The 11,591-nt window shown below is 47.0% G+C and overlaps 2 protein-coding genes across 2 annotated transcripts in view; one reads left to right on the top strand and one right to left on the bottom strand.

The window, feature by feature from the left end:
• The first annotated feature begins 912 nt into the window (after positions 1–912).
• CCNDBP1 (cyclin D1 binding protein 1) lies at positions 913–9,973 on the top strand. Its single transcript, XM_061572175.1, is given in 12 exon segments — positions 913–928; positions 931–977; positions 979–1,057; positions 2,280–2,342; positions 2,759–2,838; positions 3,726–3,807; positions 4,380–4,476; positions 7,155–7,206; positions 7,208–7,229; positions 7,426–7,502; positions 8,598–8,702; positions 9,254–9,973. Coding segments are annotated over 12 exon segments (900 nt in total). The 3' UTR covers positions 9,434–9,973.
• The window catches only part of LOC133354856 (sodium-dependent neutral amino acid transporter B(0)AT1-like), a 20,338-nt gene continuing 18,459 nt past the window's right edge, over positions 9,713–11,591 (bottom strand). Inside the window, exon 9 of the mRNA XM_061572009.1 lies at positions 9,713–9,753. Within this exon, the coding sequence (XP_061427993.1) occupies positions 9,713–9,753 (41 nt within the window). The remainder of the gene's footprint in view (positions 9,754–11,591) is intronic.

Below are 11,591 nucleotides of genomic sequence, written 5' to 3'. Positions count from 1 at the left end.
GCACTGCACTGCTTGTATTAGTGCACTGCACTGCTCGTATTAGTGCACTGCACTGCTCGTATTAGTGCACTGCACTGCTCGTATTAGTGCACTGCACTGCTCGTATTAGTGCACTGCACTGCTCGTATTAGTGCACTGCACTGCTCGTATTAGTGCACTGCACTGCTCGTATTAGTGCACTGCACTGCTCGTATTAGTGCACTGCACTGCTCGTATTAGTGCACTGCACTGCTCGTATTAGTGCACTGCACTGCTCGTATTAGTGCACTGCACTGCTCGTATTAGTGCACTGCACTGCTCGTATTAGTGCACTGCACTGCTCGTATTAGTGCACTGCACTGCTCGTATTAGTGCACTGCACTGCTCGTATTAGTGCACTGCACTGCTTGTATTAGTGCACTGCACTGCTTGTATTAGTGCACTGCACTGCTTGTATTAGTGCACTGCACTGCTTGTATTAGTGCACTGCTTGTATTAGTGCACTGCTTGTATTAGTGCACTGCTTGTATTAGTGCACTGCTTGTATTAGTGCACTGCTTGTATTAGTGCACTGCTTGTATTAGTGCACTGCTTGTATTAGTGCACTGCTTGTATTAGTGCACTGCTTGTATTAGTGCACTGCTTGTATTAGTGCACTGCTTGTATTAGTGCACTGCTTGTATTAGTGCACTGCTTGTATTAGTGCACTGCTTGTATTAGTGCACTGCTTGTATTAGTGCACTGCTTGTATTAGTGCACTGCTTGTATTAGTGCACTGCTTGTATTAGTGCACTGCTTGTATTAGTGCACTGCTTGTATTAGTGCACTGCACTGCACTGGATCTGACTGTACGCGCCTCTTCCGGTGCAGGGGCGTCTCTCGTGAGCCCCGCCCACTCGCGTGACGTCACATCCCGTGGCGCGCGTCTCGCCGATGGTGGCGGAGCGAGGCGCTTCGCGGATTCGTCGGCGCCGGTGAACGGCCATCAGAGGCGGCTTCGCCATGGCCGAGCAGGACGTGAGCGTGGCGCTGGAGAACCTCAAGCACAGCGTCACCCTCGTGCTGGAGCAGCTGAAAGGTTGAGGCGCCCACCCCTCACCCCACTCGCCTCCTGTTCGCAACGGGCCATCGTCGGAGGCCTGCTCTGTCGACACGGATCGATTCCTTAGTAGCAACGTGCGGATCGATTCGTTACGGTGAATGCGTGGATCGATTTCTGATGCGGTGTATGCGGATCGATTGCCGTTGAGCGACTTTCTCGCGCAAGTTGTCACGATAAATAGAAATCCTCTCTTTTTGTGCCCAAAGAGGGACTTAGCAGATGTACGTGGGCATGCCTCGTCGGTGAGTTTGGGAGCTTTGCCTTGAACCTGGCGAGATGTTAACTCCCTCGCCTGGCATGCAGGGCGCGGTGGTTCGATCCCGAGCCCTGTTGATTAGATCACGTAAATATAAATGTGTCGTTAAACCGGCCACCAACTGATACAACCAATTAGTAAGGTTTGTCACGTGAACAAAAAATGCCACCTCGTTACTAGTTCAGCACACCGGTGTGTTGGAGAGTAAACCAAAACACTCACAATGCGAGTACAATCAGCTTCATCAGGCGACAGCCAGATTATATTTACGCAACCGAACCCAAAGAAGATCTATGGATAATATTGGTTGCGAAAGCCTACATGTTAAAGATTATATTTGGAATTCAAACTTTTTTTCTCCTGGGCTTCCTTTTCCCCCACATTTAGAGTCAACACCACGTTTAAGAGTATTTGTGTCTGCTATACATTTCCACATGATGATAAGCCGCCACTTCGTTATCGTTGGTGGCCAGGTCGCTTCTGAAAAGGAGCTATGGGGCCGTACATAAATGACGTCACGCAAATTTGGACGATTTTTGACCCCCCCCCCTTCGTCACACGACGTCACAAAAAGTCAGACCCCCCCCCCTCAAATATGACATCACAAAGCTCTGCCCCCCCCCTCCCAAAAAAAATAAAACATTTTGATTTGACGTCACATTTCTCAAACTGCCCCTCCCCCTTCGTCACACATCGTCACAAATGTCTGACCCCTCCCCAGGTGCGTGACGTCATTTATGGACGGCCCCGATGTAGCAGAGTGGGTCTTACCTGGTAAAGTAAAAATACAGTAGTTTAGTGTATAGCCAATTGCGCCTCAGTGCTCAATAAATTGAACACGGGGAGCAGCGTTTGCAGTACTCGCCTCGTTACATTGATGCCCTGTTGCCTTTTCCAGTGCTTGTTGATTGTGATGCTGTTCTTTGTGTTCCGATTATGCAGATGGAGAGTCTTCTGTCGCACCTCGTGAAGACTTTGACATGCCAGAGTTCTGGAAAAAGTTAGGTGCGTCATTTTGTGGAGTGTTAATGGCTTAAACGGTATACGACAATGCAAGTCACATTGTCCCCTTGCTCAACATCGAAGGGTGACGTACGGTCATTGACAGTCCCGAACCACTCGTGTTAATTACACATACCCATGCGGGGATAACCACTGCTGATTTCCCACAAAGCGTTTCTCAATTTATTGACCCCCAAGGCATTATGGGTTGAGTTAATGTGCAACTGTTATTTTAACTCACAATCTCCGGATTGTCATTATAGGGTTACCCAGTTGCATTGTTTTGTTTAACAGACCACATCTGCTGAAGAAACTCGGTAAATTTAAACTAGTCCAGAGTTTTCTCAGGATTTAACACATGCTACTGGGATACATTGGCTGGCCCACTCTCTTATAAGGTTATGTGTCTGTCCACACAGAGCACTGCTACAAGGCAGTTTCCCAAGAGTCCACCAAGCTCAGCCTGGCCTTCTCCAGACCTCCCTTGCCTTCAGCACAGGTGAGGCACTGGGGAATATTCAACAACTTTACACTGGCACACCCGAGCCGCACCAGCACAGGGCCTTCATAGGACAGGTGGTTTTCCACTGACTATTTTCCAAGCCAAAACTTAAACTGTCAATCTCTCGCCTCGAGACATCTCAATCTGGCTTGGCACCAGCAAGACCAAGGGCAGGCCCCTCATCATTGTTGTTAGACATTGCGTAATTTTTTTAATTTGTTACATCGGCCGGTACATCAGCGCCACACTTTCATTCTGTGTGACGTTAGTGGCGCGGCTCGGATCTGCGGTGGAAAAACATCCTGGTGCTTCCTGAGCTGTGCCAGGCTGGCTTGGCAATCCTGGTGTGGCTTGGTTGTAAATTTGGAAAAATGTACGAAGGTCACTTTGAAGGGGCATTGATTCACCTGAATTGTTCAAGAGGTTTATTATTTCCTTTCAAATGGAAATGATTTGCCGATAGGGATGCAAGGACTGTTTATTTTATTCCATGACCATGGAGTCAAAAGAACGGCCTTCTCGAGTAATAAATGCCAAAGGGTCTTTTTACACGTGCTTTATAAAATAATTCCAACCTATCAATAATATTTGGTCATTGTCTATGGTACCAGTCTCCCTTTGTATGTATGTTGAACTTTTTTCACAATGTACATAGCCAACCGTGCTAATCGGAGGTCCATTCTGTCTGCCCACCAATAATGCCTACCTACCGACTAATTTATCTACCAGTTAATCTCCATATATTTGGCTACTTATATACATCTTCAAAGGGTAATAAAGAAGGCTAATGGTATCGGATTGAAGCCATAAAATGGTGTTTCATCTCTTGCAAGATGCTAGCCCAAGTGGCAAAGAAGATCCTGAGTGAGTGCATGTCTGGCCAGGATTGCAGGAAGTTGGGTGAGGGGATGGAGAACGCGGTGCTGGCCACTGTGACGGTCTTCTACACGCTGCCCAAGACTTACGGTGTGACTGCTGAGTGTGTCCAACTACACTCACCCACATGGCATCACAATACAGAGCCCAGTAAGGCTGTTTGCCATGTTTCCACAACAACTGGGAAGGGTGCTGACTCTGTTTGGGCAATCAGTGAAGTGGTGGCGCAATTTTTGGGCCAACCTGACACAACTTTATCCGGACTATTCTCTAACCAAATTGTGGCATTTCTGGGTCAAAAAAAGTGAGATGCCCAGTCTGTAACATTTCACTTGGTTCTTCCCAGCTGTGTTTAAAAAAAAAAGTCTGACACTCCTCGATGAAGGCCTCGATATGTCGTCTTGGTCGTGGGAGTTGTTAGACTTTGTGCCACCACGCTGCTCAGTGCAGGTTGGTGCTCTGGAATCCCATGCCCATTTCAGATATCAATTTCCAGTGATCGCCATGGCCAAGAGTAAAATTCAGATCACCGGCTTCAGGGTGCAATGCGATAATCACTGTACCACCACTAAACCTCTATCTTAAGGAACTTGATTTAATATCTGGGAGATCCCAGCTTTAAATGATAGGAACTCAGCAGCGCTCGTTATTTTCCCACGCAGGACTGGTGCTGAGGAAAAGCACAAAGGAGGCAACTATGACAGTCCTGGGCGGAGTCCTGCATCTGGTAGAATCCATAAAGTGCTCGCCGGTCCAGAGGTAGGTCACCATGCTCCTATAAGGCCACTGTGTGGGCACCACACCCCTTTATATAATTTTTGGCAATTATCATTCACCCTTTCCTGTTTTGATGATGTACGTGTACGTCATAAGCTTTTCTCCTGATTCCATTCTGATGACATACATGTGTAGTGGTGTTATTTCACACGGACAAATTATTTTTTTTCCTCCTGTGTCACTTTATTCGTACAGAACTCCTCGCGTTCAACACCACGCATCTCTGTCGCAACTCCTCCTCTTGTACTGCTTGTCCGCCATGCTCCGCTCGCGCTCTCTCGCTCCGCTAGCCTGCTATGTTGCACTCTGCTAGCTCCTCCACTGCTAGCCTCTCACTATACACTCTGCTAGCTCCTCCACTGCTAGCCTCTCACTATACACTTTGCTAGCTTATCTACTGCTAGCCTCTCACTATACACTCTGCTAGCTCCTCCACTGCTAGCCTCTCACTATACACTCTGATAGCTTCTCTACTGCTAGCCTCTTACTATACACTCTGCTAGCTTCTCTACTGCTAGGCTCTTACTATACACTCTGCTAGCTTCTCTACTGCTAGTCTCTCACTATATACTCTGCTAGCTCCTCTACTGCTAGCCTCTCACTATACACTTTGCTAGCTTCTCTACTGCTAGCCTCTCACTATACACTCTGCTAGCTTCTCTACTGCTAGTCTCTCACTATATACTCTGCTAGCTCCTCTACTGCTAGCCTCTCACTATACACTTTGCTAGCTTCTCTACTGCTAGCCTCTCACTATACACTTTGCTAGCTCCTCCACTGCTAGCCTCTCACTATACACTCTGCTAGCTTCTCTACTGCTAGTCTCTCACTATATACTCTGCTAGCTCCTCCACTGCTAGCCTCTCACTATACACTCTGCTAGCTTCTCTACTGCTAGTCTCTCACTATATACTCTGCTAGCTCCTCCACTGCTAGCCTCTCACTATACACTCTGCTAGCTTCTCTACTGCTAGTCTCTCACTATATACTCTGCTAGCTCCTCTACTGCTAGCCTCTCACTATACACTTTGCTAGCTTCTCTACTGCTAGCCTCTCACTATACACTCTGCTAGCTCCTCCACTGCTAGCCTCTCACTATACACTCTGATAGCTTCTCTACTGCTAGCCTCTTACTATACACTCTGCTAGCTTCTCTACTGCTAGGCTCTTACTATACACTCTGCTAGCTTCTCTACTGCTAGCCTCTTACTATATACTCTGCTAGCTTCCCTACTGCTAGCTTCTCTACTGCTAGCCTCTCACTATACACTCTGATAGCTTCTCTACTGCTAGCCTCTCACTATACACTCTGCTAGCTTCTCTACTGCTAGCCTCTCACTATACACTCTGCTAGCTTCTCTACTGCTAGCCTCTCACTATACACTCTGCTAGCTTCTCTACTGCTAGCCTTCTCATACTCACAACTAGGATTCCGCTAGCCTCTCTACTGCTAGCCTGTTTACCCTCCTACAACCTTGCCCTTGCATCCAGCGGGGGATCAGCCAACACCACTGGACAGGACGAGGTGTGGAGAGTGGGGTCCCGAACTGCTCTTGATTTCTCCCTTTTCTTCACTCCAACCAACTCAGCTTCCGTTTCCCCGCACATTCTGCTTCAGCGTCATCCCGACGCCTCCCCCACGTGTTCTCCCCCTTATCGCCGCTATCACTCGCCTCCGTGGCGCCTACTCCGCCTCTGCATTTGCAGCCAGCCAATCACCGCTATGCATCCTAATTGGTCACCCCTTTGTGGTTGCTCTCCTCTCTGCACCTGTTCGCCCTGGTGTGACCTCACTGTCCGCAGCTCACACACGCCGTGCACACTGTTTTCAAACCCCCACGCGCGTTACTCCACTACACATGTACGTCATCAAAACGATACCAGAAGAAAAACTAAAATAAAATTACTTTATCGGTACCGAGGCTCACACAAGGCCATGCGGGTGGGGGCTGTGGCACAGTTTGGCGCCAGCTAGTACAGAGTGCGGTCGTGTCACTACAGTTCTCTGCAGTGAGTACAATGTCTTTAAAAACAGTGGCGCTATGCCTCACTCAATAAAATTAACGCGCTTTCTGAGATTCAGAAGTGAACGTGAACCACCCTGTCACTTGCAGAAGTCTCGGATTGGGAAAGGGTTTTAATATAGCACCAGTTACCTTCCAGTAAGGCTACTTAAGTCGATGGTCCAGGTGAAAAAAGTCCTTTTCAGTCGCATAATAACTTTAGACAGCACTAGAAATTATTGCGAGGCACTGCCACAAACATGACAAAATGTTCAACTGCAAAGTGGGCATTAAATACCATGACATCACGATCCAAACAGTATGCAAATGTGCTGATCTCATAGCTCATGTGCATTATGTTTAATGCATTTTAAGTACATTGCAAAAACATACCTATGTAAATAACCATATTCGGTGGTATTTTTTGAAAAGGTAATAGGATTTGAACCGATTTTACTCGGTGAATGACGGAAATATTTATATTTGTAGACTATATTTAACATGGTAATCAATGGTTGTAGTAATGGCATGTATAATGCTATTTGATGTGTTTTTTCTTTATAACAAACCTGGTCATCTGGTTATGTAAATTCAAGTGGATTTTTAGTTCAAACTCCGTGACCTTTGTGAGTGTTATGTGTTCTTGTGTTCCTCTAGTTTATCCCAGGGCCAGCTCACAAGCACAGCGGGCGTCTGGGAGGCTTGCGACCTACATCTCTCGTCTGCCAAGGGGTACGGGGCTTGTGGCATGGACAATGATCCCTTGTTTTATTCTAAAAATACCGATGACTTTAAATGCAATATAAATAACATTTAAATACACTGCCCATGGCATGACAACATCTGAATTGTATAAGATGTAAACATTTCATTCGTTTCTCATTTGGAAAAAGCTCAAGTGACCTGACTTGATATTCGCTGTTGACAGATAATGTGGTGGCAGTGCTGGCTGTGATGCAGGCAGCTTTGGGGATTGTGCGCGATGCGCTAGAGGAGATTGAGCAGGTAGGTCCCACTTGGGCCAAGGCGGTCCCAGTCACTTCCATTGTTGCCTGTCTTCAGGTGAACATGATGAGGTTCTCACATGCTTATGATGCCATTACAACACCTCTCCATTGCTGCCTTCCCCCAAATACAGTCTCTCAGTGAACGTTTTTAATCGCTACCACGAAAACTACTGTTCACTGGAATAACTGTTTTTCGAATTCACTTATAAGTTGAAAATTAAGTAAAAATCACTGAGTGTGCAAGAGAGTTGCTTACACTGCCAAAACAGAAACATACTGTAGACAAAGCCAGTCGAGGTGTAAACGCTTATAGATGGGCGTCGCTGATTGGCTGAGGCATGCTCAGCCCACTTACGAGCACTCGGATTGGTCTAAATTGGTGCCCGCGTGCATAACATAAACATACCGCTAATCTAAATGTTAACAGTCAAAACCATGAGGTCCTATGGCAGGCGAAACGTTAACCGAGAAACCATTAACTGATGTCATTTAACGGAAGGACTACTGTATCACAACTGTTGCCACCCAACTTCCAGGGGTTCCCTTCTTATAATCTGAACCAACCACATAACCTGGTTTTAAGTCCCCCCCCCCCGGTCACCACTCCACAGCTTGTTAAAGGAGACTTAATTTTTCATCTTCTGTTTTTCTTTACCCAAGTATTGTGCATCCTATGTCACCAGTGTGTACGCACAAAGCAGAAGACTATGGAAAACATATGCCTTTTGTCAACAAAAACATTTGTGGGATTTTCAGCTGCAAGGAAAGCTGAGTCTTCTAATTATGACAATGCCCTTTAGGAAAGCCTTATTGAGACTGGAGGCACTTTTTGAGACAGTGAAACGTTGTGCTGTTTGTACTAACGCTGTTTAATGAGCGTGGAAGGGATCCAGAGTATCTGAAGAATAACGAGCATTTTGGAATCATACTAAAAAAACTGTCCATTTCATAGCCCCCTTCACAACCCAGTGGACTAGTATCTGCCTATGATTAAATCTTTGTGATCCACCGTCCGGGCTTCCAAAGCAGTGGTTTAGAGGTGGGCCACCACCACTGTGACTGGTGGATGTGAGCAGGCTTTGGTGTTTTTCAGGCTCAAGACGCAGGCAACAGTGACCCTTTTGGGGACGTGCTCGCAGATGACATCGTGGGGTTCCGGGAGAACCAGGACACCTATTGGTCCGAGCGCGACCGCCAGGTACTTTGGGCCATATCCTGGGGACAGGGGTCAGAGGGAATATTGTCAACAACAGTTTGGTTATGCATGTGCCATTACTGTGCTGGTGGTGAACCTTTAAAGCCAGCACTGCTGAGATCCTGGGTTTAAATTCCAGGAAGCTACTTGAGCTTAAAATCGTTTTTCAAGTGTAACATGTTTGGTGATCTCGGCCCGTGATTATTGAAGGTACAAATAAAGAGTAAAAACTTAACTTGCGAGTATTTTGGTTAAGTTGCATTTACTGCTAATTTGCATTCCGAGTGTCCAACAAGTAGACACGTTTGCCCAAAATGTTTCTCAGTCAGTCCCCGCACTAAAATGAGTGATGGATTATTGTCAAACTCCATTGTTGGCCAAGTCAATGTTGTCAATTCGTTCTTCCCGTGGCAGTTACTCATTGTCTTATCTCTCACTTGCTTACGATGAGTACTGACTGATGGGTGTCCTGAGGATCTCACCGCAGCACCTCTGTGTGCTCCATGACGACGCTGGGGCACTGTTTGCTTTGCGCTGCCATTTGTGGTGGGCAGCTGCTGGCCCCCTGCCTGGGCCTCATAAAGGCGTCCAAAGCGTGCCTGCATAAAGTTGCGCGAACGGTAAAGACCCACGGCTCGGCGGGGGCTGCGGCTCGGCAGGAGGAGCGAGCGTCACAGCTGGACGACCTGGCGGACCTCGCCCGCCTCATCTCGCCCAGGTTCGCTCCGGATTGACACAGACAACACCCTGTTGGGATGTGATCACAGGAGAAGGCCATTACAGGTTTCTATATTTTAACTGGCAAATCCCTTGAGATGGAAAATATAATTGCAAGGGTGTCCTGGATGTCAATTGACACATATGTAGTGCAGTGACTTCGGAGACGATATTTGTAGAGGCACCTGTTATTACCACACACGATCTCGCCTGCACGCACTCTGTACTCGCTAGCCTATGACACAACACTAGCCGTGTAGCATCGGCAGCGCTGACTGAGACAGTTGACAGGCTGTCTAGCAGCACATGGAGAGCCCCGTTTGGGAAACCGAACCCACTAGCAGGTTCCAGGGGCTCCCAAATGGGCCCCTCATGACTCTTGTCCCAGTTCCTCCGCCCTGCCGACATACACACCGTGTATATGCTCACCGGCGTGTGTACTGTTTGTACACTGCAGTTGCCGCTGCTGGTCACCAGCCGGCGATATTACACTACACATACAGTGAGGGAAAAAAGTATTTGATCCCCTGCTGATTTTGTACGTTTGCCCACTGACAAAGAAATGATCAGTCTATAATTTTAATGGTAGGTTTATTTTAACAGTGAGAGACAGAATAACAACAACAAAATCCAGATAAACGCATGTCAAAAATGTTATAAATTGATTTGCATTTTAATGAGGGAAATAAGTATTTGACCGCCTCTCAATCAAAAAGATTTCTGGCTCCCAAGTGGCTTTTATACAGGTAACGAGCTGAGATTAGGAGCACACTCTTAAAGGGAGTGCTCCTAATCTCAGCTTGTTACCTGTATAAAAGACACCTGTTCACAGAAGCAATCAATCAAACAGATTCCAAACTCTCCACCATGGCCAAGGGACAAGATTGTAGACCTGCACAAGGCTGGAATGGGCTACTAGACCATAGCCAAGCAGCTTGGTGAGAAGGTGACAACAGTTGGTGCGAATTTTCGCAAATGGAAGAAACATTAAAGAACTGTCAATCTCCCTCAGCCTGGGGCTCCATGCAAGATCTCACCTCGTGGAGTTGCAATGATCATGAGAACGGTGAGGAATCAGCCCAGAACTACACGGGAGGATCTTGTCAATGATCTCAAGGCAGCTGGGACCATAGTCACCAAGAAAACAGTTGGTAACACACTACGCCGTGAAGGACTGAAATCCTGCAGCGCCCGCAAGGTCCCCCTGCTCAAGAAAGCACATATACATGCCCGTCTGAAGTTTGCCAATGAACATCTGAATGATTCAGAGGACAACTGGGTGAAAGTGTTGTGGTCAGATGAGACCAAAATGGAGCTCTTTGGCATCAACTCAACTCGCCGTGTTTGGAGGAGGAGGAATGCTGCCTATGACCCCAAGAACACCATCCCCACCGTCAAACATGGAGGTGGAAACATTATGCTTTGGGGTGTTTTTCTGCTAAGGGGACAGGACAGCTTCACCGCATCAAAGGGACGATGGACTGGGCCATGTACCGTCAAATCTTGGGTGAGAACCTCCTTCCCTCAGCCAGGGCATTGAAAATGGGTCGTGGATGGGTATTCCAGCATGACAATGACCCAAAAAACCGGCCAAGGCAACAAAGGAGTGGCTCAGGAAGAAGGACATTAAGGTCCTGGAGTGGCCTAGCCAGTCTCCAGTCCTTGATCCCATAGAAAATCTGTGGAGGGAGCTGAAGGTTCGAGTTGCCAAACATCAGCCTCGAAACCTTAGTGACTTGGAGAAGATCTGCAAAGAGGAGTGGGACAAAATCCCTCCTGAGATGTGTGGAAACCTGATGGCCAACTACAAGAAACGTCTGATCTCTGTGATTGCCAACAAGGGTTTTGCCACCAAGTACTAAGTCATGTTTTGCAGAGGGGTCAAATACTTGTTTCCCTCATTAAAATGCAAATCAATTTATAACATTTTTGACATGCGTTTTTCTGGATTTTTTTTTTGTTATTCTGTCTCTCACTTCAAATAAACCTACCATTAATATTATAGACTGATCATTTCTTTGTCAGTGGGCAAACGTACAAAATCAGCAGGGGATCAAATACTTTTTTTCCTCACTGTACATACAAAGACACAGATCACCCCCTATAGCCTTAACATATTGTTAGGGCAAGTACTGTTCACGAGCACCTATGAAGGCCGGCACTGCATACGAGAGG

This window comes from Lethenteron reissneri, chromosome 49, assembly GCF_015708825.2.
Source record: "Lethenteron reissneri isolate LAM-NWPU_2019-01 chromosome 49, ASM1570882v1, whole genome shotgun sequence".
NCBI classification, from domain to species: domain Eukaryota; kingdom Metazoa; phylum Chordata; class Hyperoartia; order Petromyzontiformes; family Petromyzontidae; genus Lethenteron; species Lethenteron reissneri.
This window is presented reverse-complemented; position numbering and strand designations above follow the sequence as displayed.